This window comes from Musca vetustissima, unplaced genomic scaffold (genome assembly GCF_032173495.1).
Source record: "Musca vetustissima isolate MV318-11 ecotype Yass unplaced genomic scaffold, APGP_CSIRO_Mvet_v1 utg36989, whole genome shotgun sequence".
NCBI lineage: Eukaryota > Metazoa > Arthropoda > Insecta > Diptera > Muscidae > Musca > Musca vetustissima.
Window position 1 is genome coordinate 147,473 of NW_026880183.1, and position 19,833 is coordinate 167,305.

Sequence of the window (19,833 nt, forward strand, 5' to 3'; positions counted from 1 at the left end):
ATTTTGGGGAAAACAATTTAATTTTTGATAAGATTTCATAACCATAAAGGCAAATGTTGGTCATGAGACTCCGAACCTAACACCAGAACCAGTTGCCTATAGAAAAACCGATATAGGCTTTGAAGATGAGGTATTTATGATGATGAAGAACTTTATAGAACCCAACATCGACTATATTTTTAAGGCCTTTTATTCAAAAATGTGGTTTGGGTTTCTCCAGAGGATCAGCGGTGGATGCCATAATTCACCATAATTTTTTAATTTATGTTTTATACCCTACCCAACCATGTTGTCAGGGTTTTATAGCTTTGTGTAGCCCCAAGAGCTTGTAAAGCCGCGAAATATTGGTCCTAGACCAATATTTCGCGGTATATTATTTAAGTATACCGATCGTCATATCTCGACTAGCTGAGTCGATCTAGACATGTGTGTCCGTCCGTCCGTTTGTCCATTATAATTTGTAAACACGATAAAGGCCACCGTTATGGACCAATTTTGCATGTAGGATGGGTTCTGGCCAATGAAGACCCCTATTGTTTTTGGTAAAGATCGGTTAATATTTAGAGGATGAAATGGACCAACAACTTAATTTTTGTCTGATTTTCTGATCGCTCCAGAGGCCGCATTATGGCCCAAAGATCGATCAATATTTAGCGGGTTAAATGGACCCTAATTTTGTGTGAAAAATGACAAAATATGTATTCTATAGCGTATATATTTACCCCTGAAGGACATAGACCCGAAATTGTGGGGAGTGGTTGACCTTTAAATTGATACCATATATTATTTAGAAACCATTTACCACAAATATAGCGCTGATCGCTCTGAAATTTTCCATAAGGATCCAGGTATGGTTAAGGACAATGCCTATAATTTCACATGGAGAAGGGGATTGGGACAAAGAATAAGCATGCCTGTTTTAATAAAGATCGGTCAATATTTAGCGGGTCAAGTGGACCATGACTTTTGTGTGAAAAATTACAAAATATGTATTCTATAGCGTATATATTTACCCCTGAAGGACATAGACCCGAAAAGTTGATAGTATATCCATGGGGAGTGCTTGACCTTTAAATTGATACCATATATTATTTAGAAACCAATTACCACAAATATAGTGCTGATCGCTCTGAAATTTTCCATAAGGATCCAGGTATGGTCAATGACAATGCCTATAATTTTCGATGATTATCATCAGATAATAATATAGGGATGAGGTGGACCGAAAACATAAATTTGTGTGTTTTTTTCGAGTCTATCTATAGGACACAATTGAAAGTCGAATATCACAACACAACCCACGTTGAAGGGCATCTGGACAAGCATTTATAAGGAATGTACTGAATATTAGTAATATTTGTTGACCTCTAGACGTTCAAGAGGTTGCAAATATCTCGAAATATTGCCCAAGCTCAGAATATAGAACCACAGAAAGATATATTTTCGTGGAAGTTGTGTAGGGTATCATATGGACCGCCCCGTCCGACTATACTGCTCCGCTCAGTGGTTTAATTTATTTTTTCTAATACATTTTATTTTTAAAATTAAAAAAAAAAAAATTTTAAATTCTCCAACAAAAACAAAAAAAATCGGTATTCCAATAATTAATATTCCATAAAACCAAGCAATAACTCATTGACCCATTAGGAGAGCTGAGCTAAGCTCCGAGTGTTTCCAATATAACAGTGACAATAAAATAATATTATTATTAACAAACGGACCAGGAGAAGAAGAAGAAGCAAATAAAAAATCCCCCGTTTTGTGAAGTATTTACTATCTTCTTTGCATTTTTTATTAAGCATTTGCCTTATTGTTGTTGTTGTTAATATTATTAATAATATTATTATTGGGCACAATGATGGTGTGGCGTTTTAAATTTGTTTTCATATGCCGCCATGAGAATCGTTGATTTTTTTTTTGAGATTCTTTTTTGCATAGCTTATTGTTTGTTGTTGTTGGAATTTTTATTTTAGCAACTAAGTTTCAGCCACTGCTGCTGCTGCTGGTGGCAGCGGCGGTGTGATGGTGTAGTTATTAAATACGTCTGGCGCCACTTTAATTTAAACAAAAATACAATTTAATAAACACATTGAGGCGTCAGTCTGGGAATAATAATATTTCTGTTTTTTTTTCTTTTCTTTTGTTACAGTGGCAGGCAAAAATGTGTTGTAAGTTTTTTGTGTGTTTGTTCGTATAGTTCCCTCCACCACCACCCCACCAACCATTAGTTTTATTGCACACCCCGAGTATTGATGATTTTTTTATTGCATTTATCGGACACACCTTAGACGCCGCCGTAAATGAGAACAATTTTATTGTTGTTGCTGTTCGGTTCTGCTATTTTTTTTCTTACAATTGAAATTGGCAAAAATTGGAATGAACGTTGAACTTAAAATCTGACCTTATTATAATAGCAGAGAGAGAGTGAGAATATATTTTTGTGGCGTGTGATGGTGGGTATAAAATATAGGGTGATTTCATGGACACATGAACGAGAAAAGGGGGTCTCTACTGGCGACATAAAGGCCAGACAGGCTGAAGTTCCAGGGGAAACGTTTAGAGCTGAAGGATTGTTGTCACAGTTTTAGATGAAGTGTGTATTTTTAGACGAGCTGAAGGAAATCATTATAGAGGTGCCAAAGCAGGAAGTCTTTGAAAAAAATTTATAGACAAGTTGGAGGGGGTCTTTAAAAGCCTAGATAGAGGATGTATTTAGAGACAAGCATGATTAAGTCTTTATATATGAGCTGAGGAAGTATTTGTTGACGAAGTGAAGACGAGCTAAATGGAATCTTTTTAGACAAAATTTTAATATCTCTGGATCAGCAGAAGTAGGAGTATTTATGGACCAGCTGGAAAAAAACATTTGTATATACAAGCTGGAGGGTGCCTTTATAGGCGAGCTGAAGCCGGGCGTTTTTATTGATTGAGGCAAAGTATAAAATATAAAGATACGACAATCGATACGTCAACAATTTTCAATAGATGGCTTTAAACGCTATATCGCCAGCTTATAAAATAAAAACATATTTTTTAAGTACTGATCTCTAATTTTATTTACATTTTATACACACATTATCGCGTATTTGCGTTTTTATTGTTAACATGCCTCTGTTATGCCTGATTCCCCCTGGATATTTTTTCATAAACTATTTTGTCAAAATGCATTTTGTCGAGTCCATGGCACAATGAATTGATAGTCCATTTAGAGCAGCTGATGTCTTGATTAACTGTCAAAGAGGTAAATTTTACTTGAATTCGATGTGCAATGCTGCCAAATTTTTTAAATATCATAAGGAAAAATTTGACAGATAATCGAGACAAAAAATTTTTTTTGTTTTGATACATCACCTTATTATTGCATCATGGTCGAGACTTTACGGTTTCTATGTCTTTGGTTGAGGAGAGATTAGGGATAAGTAAATCGACTTTCGAATAATCGATAATCGACTTTTTGTATTGAAAAGTCAACTTTTGATCATAATTACTTGGTTTATTATCACAAAGCCAAAATTGTCATAAATTACAGATTCCAGAACATTACTTTTATTGGTTGACAACTATTCACATACAAAATCAAACTTTTAGACGATTTTGCATTAGTCGGTAAAAGTCGAAATCGATTTTGAACAGGTTTGACAAAAGCAAAAATCGAAAAAGTCTAAAAATCGATTTTTTAGTCAAAGGCAAAAATCAAAAAGTCTAGAAGTCGACTTTTGTGCTTGACTACGAATCCCTAGAAGAGAATACTAGAATTCTTATAGACGAGCTGGAGGAAGCCTTTACAGACGAGCTGAAGGGAGTCTTTAAAGGTAAACTTTACAGGAGGTAAAATAAGTCTTTATAAACTGAAGCTGGGAACAGTTGTAGACGAGCTGGAGGGAGCCTTTATATACGATCTGAAGCATATCGCTATACAATATGATTCAGGGCTCTTTAATATATGACCTGGAGGGCACTTTATGGAGGATGGTAATCTTTGCACCCGAGCTCATTATATAGCAAATGAATGGAGTCTTTACAGGGTGCAGATAATGAAATAAATAAAATACGCTCTTTCTCACAAATGCTTACGGCGTGAATTCGAATGTTTTCAATTTATCCCGAATGATAAAGTTACAATGGATGGAGAAGCATTTGTAATCTCTCGCGAATGTTCGCATTATACGAAAAATTCACGAACGATAAAATTTGGCTGCAAGCGTCGTCGATTCGTTTTTTTTTCGCGAAGTGAAGAACATTCTTTTTAAAAACTCAAAAAAAAAAAACAAATGTTCGCGAATGCTCGCGAGCGCTGTTAAAAACAACAAACCAGAATATCATAAAAAAAGTAAACACACACACACAGAGAGAATGACAACAACTATTGAGTTCCCGAACTTGTGTTGTTATTCTTGTTGCTGTTTTGAGCATTCGCGCGTATTCGGGAATGTTTTTTTTCACTCGTGAGCGAATTTCAGAAAGAATTTCAACCACCAAATGTAACGAACGATCGTTGTTGTGTGCTCTCACTCGTTTGTTTTGTGTGTGCGAACATTCGTTTGGCGAATGCTCGTTTCGTAAAGAATTTATCGCCATAAATTCATTCGTAAAATGAGCCCAAAACTAAAATAATGTATCTTTAATCATTCGCGGGGGAATGGGAATGTTTATTTTCATTCGTGAGCGAATGTCAGAAAGAATTTCAACCACCAAACGAAACGGACGATCGTTGTTTGTGTGCTCTCACTCGTTTGTTTTGTGTGTGCGAACATTCGTTTGGCGCATGCTCGTTTCGTAAATAATTTATCGCCATAAATTCATTCATAAAATGAGCCCAAAACGAAAATAATGTATCTTAAATCATTCGCGGGCGAATTTTGGCCTGGCCTTTATAGACTAGCCAAGGGCAATGGAACTTTTATACTCGAACTGAAGGGAGCTAAGATAATCTATAAAAACTCCTTATACTTTGTCTATAGAACCTTCCTTTATTTCTTCTAATGATCCTCCCTTCTGTTCTTGTATAGAGAATTCCCTCAGCTCGCCTATGTTTACTCCCTAACCGTTAGCATTTCTATAAAAAAACTACCTGACCTTCAGCTCGGTTATACATAATACCTACACTCCACATCGCCTATAGAGACTGTCTGACATTTAGCTCATTCATATACACTCGATGATATTCAGATCATCCATAATGACTCCCTGACCATCAATTACCCTCAGTCCTATACCTCTTTAAAAGAGATTTTCTGCTCTTCAGACCGTATTTCTTTGTTTCCTGGTCTGCAGTTTGCCAATAGAGACTCCTTGTACATCGGGTTGTCTGTAGGGACTATACAGACCCTTCAGATACAACCTGCCTAAACTTCGTTCGTTAATAAATATTCCCTTTCAACAAAATTTGTATTTTTGTAATAATTTTATACACACAAATAATTATTTGTAATAGTAAATGTTACCTAGATCTAGCTGCGTACTTTAGAATGTGTAATTGTAGTAGAACCGATGGTAGTGACGGTGCGGTGCGCTGGTGTTTGTGGTGTCTCTCATTTGGTATGCATGGAATTCCAGTAAAGATTTGTCACATTGAAGGTCATTTTCAATTGAAACATTGGATTGACTTGGCTTGTTTGCTTACTTGACTGCCTAGCTGGCGGGCTGAATGACTGACAGCTTTTGGTTTTGCAGCTCGGCTGTTTCGTTTCGCTTTGACTTGACTTGGCAATTTAGTTGTTGTCAGTTAATAAATAAATAAAATATTTCTCAGTCAAATGGCATCGCAATGCAAAATGCTGGCAAGCAATTAAAAGTCTTTACTCAAACAACAAACATTCTTACAAACAACACACAAATACTCCGGCATAGCTATATTTCTATTTATAAATAACACTTATTTTATCTGGCTGTCTTCAGATATGCCTGTCTTGTCTATCAATAATCAATTACAGCTTTGTTGTTTCTTTTTTTCTAAGCGCCGCATACAAATTACCTGAACGTTTTCGCTTCGAACGTTGACAGATGATGTTGTTGGTTGTGGGATGGACGCGGTTGTGGAGGTAATGGAGCGTGGCGTATGTAGGTGTGTGATGCTATTTCCAGTCCATTTACAAAAATATCTAATATTAGCACACGATATATTTTATTTAATATGCATGCATGCAGGATAGTGGATTATGTGATCCCCCCTCTCTAAACCCCTTGAATATGTCAATCAAATTTACTTTGTATTACAATGTCTTCGTAAGGTATTTTGAAACATTGTTGCGTGTTATTAATAGTTGCGAACCGATATTTATAGATGTAAAAAGTGCGTAGTCCATGGACGCATTAGATATGCATATTTGTATGACGTACATTGACCTATGCGAATGAAATTTGCAATTAAAAAAGTCCTCTAGATAATCTATTCAGATTCACTTATCAGGATTTCCATAAAAACTACATCGATCTTAATACAACCTTCAGTATTTCAACCCGCCTTAATGGACGAGCAGAAGCTAAACCTAGAAATTCTCTATAGGAGAGCTGAAGGCCAGGGAGACATTATATATGCACTTAGACCCAATGAGTCTCTATAGACGAGCTAAAGGGAATGTTTATAGAAGAGATGATGGGTGTAGGTAAATACGAGCGTAATGGAGTTTCCGTTGAGAGGCTGAGGGGTGTCTTCATCGATGAGTTGAACACAAGCCTCAGAGAGACCGTAATGATGAATTTTTATGGACAAGCAGATACTGAACGCCAGAATGTTTAAATAAGCGAGCTGAAAAGCAGGGAGACACTATACGAGCTGGAGTGACTTTTTAGACGAGTTCAAAGGATTCTTCAAGGCTATTTGAGGAAGTCATTATAGATGAATAGAGCCTTCATGGAAGTGCTGAAGGCGGTTCTAAAGTGGTGAGTAGAAGGTCACGGATGTTATATCGAAGAATTGAAGAGCAACGATTCCATATAGATGAGACGTTGGCCAGGAAGCTGTTAGTGAGGAAGCCATTATAGGCGAGCTTTTTTACGTCATTGAGTCTCGGCTGAGTAGCTGAAGAAAGGGGTGTTTTTCAGCACAATGTCAGTATGGTAACCACAGACGATCTTATGGCCAGAGATCCTGAATGCCAATGGATCAATTTATATATGAGTTCAAGACTAGATATTTTCCATAAACGAATTGAAGCCTATGAAGATTTTTAAGGCGAACTTTTTTGGTTGAACGGAAGGGAGGCTCATGGGTGTCCTTACAGACGATCTGAAAGCCAGATAGCCGCAAAATACCAAAAGGCCTATATACGAGTCTAAAAGGAGATTTTAGATGAGGATCTCCATAGAAGCCATAAAGCAATGAATATTAATAGAAGAATTCAATGATAGCGGGAGATAAGAGGAAAAATGTGCCATCAGTTTGATATAACCTCCATATATATTCAATATCGGTCTATTTTCTGGGGAAGTCCTCCCCACCCTTGGCTGTTATTTTGAAATTTAGGATTCTTGGGGGGGAGGGGTAGGGTAGACAATTTCTCTCTCGCCAAATATTTTCAATATTTAACCGAAATTCTGAGTAGTCCCCATGTAACCGTATTTGGTATTTTGGGTATGAGTAGCTCAAGAAAGGGGTATTTCTCAGCTCAATGTCTGGATGGTTTCACAGACGATCTTATGGCCAGAGATTCTGAAGGCCAATGGATCAATATACACATGAGCTCAAGACTAGGTTTTTTCCATAGACGAATTGAAGGCTATGAAGTTTTTAAGGCGAACTTTTTTGGTTGAACGGAAGGGAGGCTAATGGATGTCTTTATAGACGATCTGAAAGCCAGATAGCCGCAAAATACCAAAAGGCCTACATACGAGTCTAAAAGGAGATTTTAGATGAGGATCTCCATAGAAGCCATAAAGCAATGAATATTAATAGAAGAATTCAATGATAGCGGGAGATAAGAGGAAAAAACGGGCCAACAGTTTGATATAACCTCCATATATTTAAACATTTTGGTAGGGTTTTAAACCGAATTGGCTGTATTTGTTGATCTCAAATCAAATATCAAATCGAAAATTGTCAATATCGGTCTATTTTATTGGGAAGTCCCCCCACCCTTGGCTGTTATTATGAAATTTAGGATTCTCGGGGAGGGGGGTTGGGTGTTAGAAAATCTCTTTAATCAAAATATCTGTAATTTTTCGGTGTTTTGGGGGTCTTGACAAGTTTTTCAATCGAATTGATTGTAATTTGCGTTTTAGAGAGTTGAGACAAGTTTTCAAACAAATTGGCTTTATTTTTTGGATTTCAGGGCGTGGAAAATCTCTCGTCAAATATTTTCAATATTTAACCGAAATTTAGAGTAGTGCCCATGTAACCGTATTTGGTATTTTGGGCAGAACATTTTAAATATATGTAGGTCCATGTTTATACATGGCTCCCTTAGTAAAAGACACTCGTCAGTTTCGGTATATTGAAGGTCCTGCCCCTATTTTCAATTGAATTGGCTGTAATTTGAGTTTTAGAGAGTTGAGACAAGTTTTCAACCAAATTGGCTTTATTTTTGGATTTCAGGGCGTGGAAAATCTCTCGCCAAATATTTTCAATATTTAACCGAAATTCAAAGTAGTCCCCATGTAACCGTATTTGGTATTTTGGGCAGAACATTTTCAATATATGTAGGTCTATGTTTATACATGGCACCCTTATAAAGGACACTCGTCAATTTCGGTGTGAAGGTCCTGCCCCTATTTTCCAACCTGAGTGTTTGTAATTTGGTACTTCTTTTTCTTCTGGCAGTAATTTTCTATGGCTTTAAAAATTCCCCATCAATTTTAGCTATTTTAAATGTCTACTTTAAGGATGGAACTCGGCCCGGTTGAATTGAACATTTTTTACTTCGTGTATCTTGAAAATACTATCAAATCATTCAAATCCTTTCAATATAGCACAATAACTCACAATATAAGTCATCATCTACCTAATTCAAAGAGCTATGATACCTCCCGAATGCCGATGAGAGCGAGAAATACCTCAACATTTGGGACAGATAAACATGTGCCTTTCATGTTTAGGCTGTTTACATATAGTGAGAGAGCGATCAAGAGAGTGTGGGGCCCTGAGAGTGTGAGAGAACATAGTACCCCCACCGAAAACAAAATCCACCAGTGTGTGCTGTGCCCCCACAATCATCATATCAAAATACAAAACACTGGCGCGGTGAGATAGCGGCTGCGGAATGCTGTGTGCTAAAGTGGTGATGACGTTTGTCAGCCGGTCGGTCGATCGACCGGTTAGACGAACGTTCGTTCGGCTGTTGTTAGATAGTTAGCTTTGCTTCTTGGCTGGCTGGCTAGCGGACTGGCTCACTTGTTTGTTTATTCAATGTTGTCGTCGTTTATCTTACGAATTGTGTTGTTGTTTTTGTTTTTTTTTTTGCTGGTCGGCGTCAGCGCCACACACAGGGTAAACATACACACACGCTCTCTTTTTCTCAACCGAGTTATTCACATATCGGCAAGGGGGAGGCGAGAAGGCGGCCGATAAGCGGCGAATGAAAAAGGGGTGGTGATGTGGGGTTGTGGTCGGGAAAGAGCAACGGGAGTGCAAATACAACAAACTTGGGGGCTAGTAGTCATGTTTTGTTAGGCGCCAGGTTGCCGCGTCAAGTCGTCACTTTCTACAATATATTGATGATATTTCGTTGTTATTGCTGTTTCATTTCAGCGAGATTGTGAGTGTGCGATTTTTTTGCTTTTGTTGTATACAATTTTTATTATTTTTTTGCTGATATTTGTTTATATTTTTGTTGTTGTTTTTAATTCCAACCAAATATTAATGTACAACAAGAAAAAAAAACAATTTTTGAAATAAAATGCCATAATGCCGATACACACACACTCATACCAAGGCATGTGGATGATGATGATGAGCCAGCCAGTCATTGATGTTAAGTGCAACGACTGATTGACTGGCCGGCATGTAATTGCATGACATGAATGGCGGGTGCTTAGTATTCAATTTTTTTACTCCTTGCAATTGTATCTTAAGAAAAAAAAGGTTAGAGGATAGGGAGTGAGATCGTGAGGTTTATCTTTAGTGATGAACTATAGGTTAGTGGGGTTTATATTGACGAATTGAAGGTGGGTGAGCTTTTAAAGACGAACCGATTTAGGCATTATTATTTGCTTCCTGAAGAAGGAAATCTTTTAGATATTCTGAAAGGAATGAACAGAAGACCAAGGAGTTTTATTAATGTCTTGAAGGCATCTTCTGTATATGGTGGGATTTCAGAGTCTTTATTGATGATCAGAAGGGAATACCTAAAGACTAGCAGAAAGGGAGTATTTATAGAATATTATATACGATTCTAAATGCCAATTCTACTGATTAGCTGAAGCGAGTCTCTATAGACAAGTCGAATGTTAGGGAGTCATCAAAAGCCTGAAAGTCCTTAAGTAGGAGCTGAATGTCAGGGAGTCCTTAGTGGCATATTTCTAATGGAAGTGAAGGGAGAAGTCACTAAAAAAGAAAGGGAGAAGGCTCTATAAAAGAAAAGAGTAATTGCAGTAGAGTTGGAGAATCCAGCTGAAGACAGACTCTATGGATGTGTTGAAGGAAGTCTATAGACGAGTCGAAAGCCAGAGAGTCTTTCAAGCCAATCTAAAGCTAAAGGACATGAAGGCATTCCTAAAGGACGTGAAGGGAGAAGTCACTGTATATGATGTGAATTTATCAGTCTTAGCAGTAGAGTTGCAGAACCGACCTGAAGGTGGAATCTATATATAATGTAGAGAAAGACCCTATATATGAACGAAATGTAAGAGAGTCTTTAAAGAGGGGTTGGAGGTCAGGCCTTTATAGATGGGATAACGAACAAGAAGTCTTTATAGATTGATGATAACTGATAGAAGCTAAGTCGAAAGGAGCCCTTAAAGGCGGTGGGGTCACTATAGATGATCCCAAGAATGGAGACATTGCAGTAGGGTTGGAGAACCAATATGAAGGCAGAATGGAATTCTTTATAGACTTGCCGAATGTAAGGAAATCTTTCCAGCTGTTCTAAAGGCGTGTGAGTATTTAAAAATACTGGTGAAGGTCATCGAAGGACGTACAGTTTTCATTGACTGAAGAAGGCTGGTAGAGAGAAACCCCGATTTTCTATAGAATTTATATGGGCTAGTTATTACAGTAAGTTTTTATGAAGGCCGCATACAGCGAAAACTCATGGCCGAGCTGAAGAAAGTAGGAATTAAACACAATCTTAATGAAGTCCTTACAGACGAAGGATTTTTTATAAAAAAAATCATATATTTTCTATAGAAACAACAGTCATTTAGTTTAGAAGCAACAATTTAGTCAATGGGGTTTATTAAAGGCTCATTTATTTTTTATTGAGGGCTCATGGACGAGCTGAAGAAAGCCAATTTTTATACACAATCCGAATGGAGTCCATTTAAGGTAGCATTTTTCTGTTAAAATTCAAAATGACGAAAGTCGGACTGTTTTTATGTGGTCGATGTTTCTCCCATCGAATAAAAGAACTCAACATAAGACTAGCTCAGTCTATCAAGTATGATTTTTATCTATAGAAAACATACTTCGAGTCAGACTTTTTCTTATTCACCAAAAAAAAAACTTATGCCCGATTTTCAGACACGACTCTGAGGTCGGATTTGTTTTTATAAAAAATACTTTAATATCTATGGGCAGATATTTTATAGAAGCAATACCTTATTCGATTTTTTTAAATACCCCGGTCATTAATTCAGATATTTTTTCTATTATTTATATTTCTTAAATAAAATATTCGGATCCCATTGGCTATACCCTATAATTGGTTATACATTTGATAATATTTATATTGAATTTTGTTCCCATCTAATACAAATCGTAGGTTTTGTTTCGACTTACCTTCACCGTCAGTGGTTAGTGATTCTGTTCTCCGAACATAATAATCGGAATTGAGTTTTTGTATGCTGGAAATGCCGTCGGCATCTGAACTTCCGAAAGATGTTGAGTTGCCGTAGTTTTGAAAAGGTAGTCCTAAAACAGAGAAAAATAAAGATAAATTAAGAATTTAGAAATAACAACAATTAAATATAAACTCAGAAACCAAAATACTCAGAATTCGGTGGCACAATAACTTAACAATGTTAAGAATCGTTAGAATGTGAAACTGTTGCTTCAAAATATGAGAAATCGTTGGGACTGATATATGGTGTATATTCCAAACCTTAGAAACCAAATTTGGAAATAATATGCGATTAGTAGGTAATTCACCTCTGTTAGAAGGTACTTCACCCTCTGTTAGTAGGTAGTTCACCATCTTTTAGACTTTGATATGAAATGAGTAGCCGATTCGTCCAAATTTGGCGATTCCGGGGGTAAACATATACTAGTTGGCAAATCCGATTGATATTTTAGATCCCCAAATTTAGAATAAATTAATCCAGAGGTAATATTTTATTATAAAAATTAAAAACATAATATAATTACATTCCTCAATACCTGACGTGACGCTTAAAAAATTTATTTTTATTTTTTATTTATCTTTTGAAGTCACAACGACCCATTCGCCTTTTGTGCATATGTTTGTATATAAAGTGAGTGTGTGTGTGTCTTTAGTTTTTGTATAGATTTACAAATTTTATTTTATTTTTTTATTATTATTTTATTCATTTTCTTTAATTTTTTGCATTCATTTCTTTGAGTAGCGGCGACAAGAAGAAAAGACAACCAACAACAACAAAAATTATAATAAACATACAAACACTGTGGCGCCGTAATAATTTCTGTGTGAAATTGTTTGTATTTTGCTTTTTTCGCGAAAGGCTAACAAATAATAAGAATAATAATGCGGCCGTCTACCAGCACCCACCCGACTGTCGGACTGTCGCGCTGCTTGGCCCACTGCATTGTGGGCTATGTCTGCTATCCCGTGCTGCCATTGATGCCGCCGTTGCTGTTATTTGTTGCCCTAATTCTTTGCATTTCAATTTTTTGTTGTTATTGTTAGTGGGGTTTTTTTTGCAACCCGCCGCCACGCCACGTATGTTTTGATGGAGCAAATAAACATTTGGGTTTGTTGGCGCCGCTTTTATATTTTTTCTCTTAATATTTTTTTTCGTTTTTTTTTTTTTTTGTAAATAAAATAAAATATTTTATACCTTCCTCGGAAGAGAGCAGACAAAGCGAAGGGGAGAGGTTTGCTACACAAAATAAAAAAAAATTCTTGTTGTTGCAATTTTGCATGTCCTTCACACATACATAATATTTTGTAATTTGTTTCGTGTTTTTTTTTCTGTTTAGTCGGTGATGGTGCCGGTCTGGCCATTGGGTGGACGACCACCACCCCCACTACTAACCTCCTTTGCCATTGATGACCAACCACGTCACTGGTTCCGTTTTGACTTTCTTCCTTGATATGCACGCAAACTGCACATTTCCTTTTGAAATGCTCTGTTGCCGTGACTGACTGACTGCTTATGGCCCGTGTGATGGCAATGGCACTATCACCCCATCCCTCCCCCACAATCTCCTCGAGGCCAACAACAATATTTATTTTGAGTTAATTGCAATTGGATTTTTTTTTCCTTTGCATTCAGTGGGTCTGGCTGACTGACTGACAGAGTGCCTGCCTTGTCTGCCCCGTCCGCCCGTTCTGTTGTCATTACCATTAGTGACCACCAACCAACAAATCAAGGCGAATCTGAATTCTGTTTATAAAATTTGTATTTCTCTAAGCGGCACATACACGCGTGCGGCACCCACTGTGTGATTCGTTATTCGCCAAGGAATTTCAAAGTGAAAATAAATAATGGAAAATTTAATAGAATAGATCGAAATGAAACGAAATGAATGAATGGCATGGAATTTATGCCGTTTCCGTAAGTGTACTGAGAATGAAATTATTTTGAAAATATAAATAATATACAGCCAATTCGTTTGCCAAACGTCCCCAAAATACAGAATATTGGCGCACCGTTATTGGGAGGGACTACCCCATAACATGAGTCAATATTAATAATTGTTTGCAGGAAGGCTTTACATTGAGAATCAAATATAACTAATTTTAAATAATTCGATGCCACAAAACCCTAAAATACCGAATATTTGGGAGGTACGGTTATATGGTAAATTGAATATACACCCAACTTATGGTTAGGGTATTACTTAAGGTCTGAACAAAAATCCCCTTCAAACTAGTCCCCTCAGACCTAATATATTCATCCAGTATTTTATTTTTCAATCCTCGAATCACTTCCGACACACGCATTTTAGTTTAGCCAGAAGCTTCTTCTTTGATTTTTTTTATCACCTCAGTCGAATAATCAAAAATTTAACTAAGCATGCATAATATGGCGTATATCGATCCACAAATTCTAATATCTGGGTGACGTAGTGTGCCAGTCAACAAGACTATGGGTTCGAATAGCAGCGGAGTAGAGGCAATTTTTCGAAGATATTTTCGAATATTTACTGAAAGAAACTAATCACCCACCTCGGCATCAACACATGAGGTAAACGCTAAAACGACAGAAGATAGCGCCACACAGAGGAAAATGGCAACACTTAATTCAAGGTGGAGTTGTATCGATGCAACGAAATAATATCTGGTTGGCGTAGTATGCCATTCAACAAAGCGATGGGTTCGAATATCAGCGGTGGAAAGACAGTTTTTCTAAGTTATTTTCGAATATTTGCAGCATGAAGCTAATCACCCACCTCTACATAAACGCATGAGTTAAACGCTAAAATTGCCGAAGATAGCGCCACACAGAGGATAATGGCAACACTTTTAAGCAAGGGCCCCAACCAACGCACAAAATTCAAGGTGGAGTTATTTCGATGCAACGAAATAATATGTGGGTGGCGTAGTGTGCCATTCAACAAAGCGATGGGTTCGAATATCAGCGGAGGAAGGACAATTTCTCGCCATCAACAAACAAGGATAATATAAAAAAGAGTGGCAGAAGATAGCGACATGCAGAGAAAGATGGCAACACTAAACAATCAAGGCGCAGAAAAAATTGGCAACACGAAAAATTAAGGATCCCAACCAATGAACAAGACTCAAGGTGGCGTTGTTTCCATGCCACAATGGATGGCAGTCCGTTTTTCGATTTTTTTGTATCTCCTCAAACGTAGGAAAACGTTTTCAGTTTTAGTCAGAGGAAAAAGTAAGCGAAGGCAAGTCCGGTGTTCGAGAATGGGAACATTCTTATGTCATTTGTAATGTCTATACGCATGGTGAACTGGCATTGCAGCCAATCATCGCCCAAACATTTTTACCTGAAAATACCAGTTGAAACGAATACCGATGACAATATCACACTGTTAAGAAGTGGATCTCTTGGACCAATTTTCGGATATAATCTACTACGATCAATTCGCATACTCAGTCTACTTCATATAAGGCTAAAACGATTCCAAGAGAAAGCTGTCAGAAAAATTGGTAATTATTTCGATCTCTAAAGAAATTCTTGAATTCTCAATGGCAAATTCGCTCTGTTTAACGAACGTATTTAGGGGTTTCATGCGAGATTTTTGTTTGGGTTTGGATTGCACGCTTACCTTCGTTTCTGTCCATCCTTTGGCTGCGATATGGAGGCGGGGCACTTTCTGTAAATAGAAATGAAGAAAAAACTATTAGTTTTAAATTTAAATTAAAAAAAAAAATTATTAATTTTTAAATTTGAATCCGAGAAGGTAAAATTCCGGAGAAGGTAAAATCCTTTCCTAGTGATTTTCAAATATTTGTAAAAAGATGCTGACTTATATTGTTGCCTAAATGAAATAGGTTCGAATACATATGCAACATCGAAATCATAGTCTACACATGAAAATTATACCAAATATGAATGTCAAGAGATGGATGGAAGGAAACAATACATTAGTGAGGTCGTTAACCACTAAATACAATTTAAAGAGAAGTTGTTTCTATACAAAGATAGATGGCAGTCTCATCACCGCGGTTAGGTTACAGTAGACATATCATATCTTTAGGTGGAATGTAAAAAAATGTTTAACAGAACTAACGCAAGTTCTAATAAATTATGATGGCGATACTCTGTGGAAGCACTATGCTCACGAGAGGAGTATACTCGAGAGGAGAGAAATCTTCGGCTCACCTCAGTTACAATTACAAACGATTCGGATGTAAGCGTTTGAAGTTCTAAACACTTTTTATCGCTTCGTACAAAACTTTAATCCAGAACGTCAGTTTCTACATCTTTGTAACCGCCCACGTAAGGGTAATAAAGCTCGATTTGAGACATCATCATTTCTTTGCCAACTCTCAGAGAAAAATTGCAAGATTAAACACTCCATAAGCAGAGACACCTACCAGTGCAAACATTTAAAGGAGACGTTGTTTCTAGGCAACGGTAGATGGCAGCTACATCAACTTTGTTGGAATAAAAACCAATATTAAAAGATTAATGAATCTGGCATAAGGACTAATCAAATAATATGACGATGCTTTGTGGAAGCCCAATGTCCCATAGAGGAGTAACAGGATATGCAGTGTACAAGTTCCGATACAGGCGTATGGACTTGTAGGGGTTCTAAATCTACAGAGTAGCTTTAGAACCGAAAATATTTGTTGCACAAAGACGAACAACAATAAATATGAATATTAGACAACACAACAAGTATACAGGCGATACTTACGTGTTGCTAATTAGGAACTGGTGGAAAACACTTGTTTAATTTAAAGACTCTGGCGGTCTGAATTTATGCTTTATTCCTTTTAAAAACAATTCTTAATGTTTTAGCGGCAAAGTTATTTAGCTTTCTGCTTCTTCATCCTTAGGGATCGTTCTTCTCTGATATGTAATAGTTGAGGTACCGATAAATAGACTTATCGATGGAACCGCAACAGGCAGTGTGTGGCGGAAGTAACAGTTTGGACTTCTCAATACTTTAATCGCTTCGAGAACCAAGCGGAATTTGATCAGGGTTCCACATATTTTACAGTTATACTACTTCAATGAAATTTTCGATATGGAAAACATTTGTCCACTTCGGAAAACGAAAATTTTGAACAAAAAATCCCCATCTTAACATCCAACTAAATAAGTAATATTCGAACACATTCTTCACTAATGATGTTATATGGCAATGTAATATGATCGCCAATAAATAACACAAAACATCAAAAAATTTCCAAATGTTTTGAATTTATGTTTTTAAATTTTTTCTCAAAAATGTTAAAATCTATACCCACCACCGCTATAGTGAAATAGATGTCAAACAGTTTATTTCATTCATAAGCCGTTTTTAATTGCAAAAATATACTAATATTTTATTATTATTGGTTTTTTATGATTATTGAGTGATGCTCTAGCTATTGATGTCATTTCCAAATATATACGAACAAACATACATATATTTGACATGATATTCATTCATAAATTAAATTTTGAACACATTTCGAAATACACGTGGATGCCATCATTCAATTGTCAATAAAATATAAAAAAAAAACAGAGAGAGTTGTTTCAAGTTCAAACCAGTATTGATTTATGATAAAAACTGACTTTTTTGTCTCTCAGGATTTTAATTTTAAATAAACATTGACTGGGGGTTTGAACTAATATTGGTGTTCGATATTTATTCAATTGCAGAACCTACAGGAATCTTCTAATAATCGCAACAACTTTCCTTTCGATTCCTTTATAAATTTAGAAAAGTTGTACCACAGACCAATTTTTTTTAATATTTTTGAAAAAAATTTTTAGAAATTAGTTTATGATCACATCGGATTAAAGAAGTAGTTTGGAACCCTTTTCAGGTAATTATTATAAATGTCGTTATCTGTTTATTTACGTCTAAAAAGGTCTCCGCATAATTGTTCATATAGGAATTTAGTATAATGTCTATAAATACAGTAGCGTGCAAAATAATAACATTGTGTCTTATGATAAAGTCAGTCCCATTCATCAGATATTTAATATTACATATGAGGCATATTGGTACACTTTTTGGCATATCTCCCATATAGCGGTATGGCATATTTAAGGACTTATTTCCAAGCAAAGGGAATGTAATTTGACAACCCAATTTTTCGATGCTGCCATACAAAAGTCCGCTCCAATTTCGGTATTTTGAAAATGCATTCTCCCACCAAGGTATCTGTAATCTGGCATTCCTGGGTCTGGGATTTCTTGTTTAAACATAGTTTTATTGGGATTTTTCAATGAACGCGGCTGTAATTTGCCAAACATCTGCGTAAAAAATAAGCAATATTGTCTATGTTTTGGAATATATTCTCCAAATAAGATCCGGCCCTATTTTAAGTAAAGCTTTGCATTCCGTGATCTTGGATGGTGTAAAACATCTGCAGAAAATGTTCGCCTCTGATATTTTTGGATATTTTGATATTTTATATTCCGGATTCGTGGAGGGTGAAAAAAATTATTTGCAAAATATTATCGATACAGAACCATGCTTTCCGGGATATCAGTGGGTATTAAATTTCTACGAAGACAATGTTCAACATATGCGTCCATGTTTAGAGATAGGACCGGCTCATTTCGAGCCATTTCTACAATTGAGAGATCATTTAGCACAAAATAAGTTCAGATTTAGATAAAGCTCCCGAATATATTTTCGTCCGATTTTTGTAAATTTCGAACCAAAGAACTACAATTTTGCATAGCTCAAGATTGAGCCAGGTATAACTTATGTATGGTAAATTGTTTAATCTGAACTACCCTGTTATTGATCATCTGTTAGGTACATCAGCTGATTTCCAGACTTACGAAAAAAACATCTGACTTTCGATAGCTGGGTGATTTTATTAATAGATCTTTAAACAAGTAAAAAAGAGTCTGACGGTGCTTATATTGACATTACAATTTAGTTGATCTCGAATTATTTAGTGCAGTATTTTAAAATCGAACGTTTCATCCAATTCGGATCATAAGTGCACCCTGTACTCTGTTTACAATAATGCATAAACGGATTTGCTGTAAATGGTTAATGGTTTTTATCTGAACTACCCTGTTATTGATCATCTGTAATTTTTTGTATTCCGGATTCTTGAAGAGCGAAATATATATTTGCAAACTATTATCGATACAGAGCCATGCTTTCCGGGATATCGGTGGGTATTAAATTTCTACGAGGACAATGTTCAACATATGCGTCCACATATGGTCCATATAAACATACCGGCTCATTTTGAGATATTTCTCCGATTGAGAGAACATTTAGCACAAAATAAATTAATATAAATTCAGATTTAGATGAAGCTCTCGAATATTTTTTCGTCTAATTTATTTGTAGATATCGAACCAAAGAACTTCAATTTTGCATAGCTCAGAATTGAGCCAGAAATAACTTATGTATGGTAAATAGTTTAATCTGAATTACCCTGTTATTGATCATCTGTTAAGTACATTAGCTGATTCCCAGACTGGTTGATTTTATTAATAGATCTTGAAACAAGTAAAAAAGAGTCTGACGGTGCTTATATTACAATTTAGGTGTTTTCGAATTGTTTAGTGTAGTATTTTAAAATCGAACGTTTCATCCAATTCGGATCATAAGTCAGGGTGCACTTATGATCCAAATTGTTTACAATAATACATCAACGAATTTGCTGTTATTGGTCATCTGTTAACTGATTGAACTGATTCCCAGTTGAACTTTAAAATATTGTGAAAATATTTCAATAAAAATAAGTCAAGAACTATAAATAAGGTCATACAGGGAGACCAACAGGAAATCAGCTGATTCTCAAGTTTGCTGTAAAAATCCATTATTGTGAATTATTATTGTTTTTTGTGGAATACCCTGTTATTGATCATCTGTTAAGTACATCAGCTGATTCCCAGTTGTACTTTAAAATATTGTGAAAATATTTT

The 19,833-nt window shown here is 36.1% G+C and overlaps 1 protein-coding gene across 1 annotated transcript in view; it reads right to left on the reverse strand.

Annotated features, from left to right (window-relative positions):
- Positions 1-19,833, reverse strand: part of LOC133325618 (uncharacterized) — a 66,808-nt gene that overhangs the window by 21,462 nt on the left and 25,513 nt on the right. Inside the window, exons 2-3 of the mRNA XM_061534343.1 lie at positions 15,536-15,583; positions 11,873-12,004 (exon numbers count right to left, since the gene is read on the reverse strand). Of these exons, the coding sequence (XP_061390327.1) occupies positions 11,873-12,004; positions 15,536-15,583 (180 nt within the window). The remainder of the gene's footprint in view (positions 1-11,872; positions 12,005-15,535; positions 15,584-19,833) is intronic.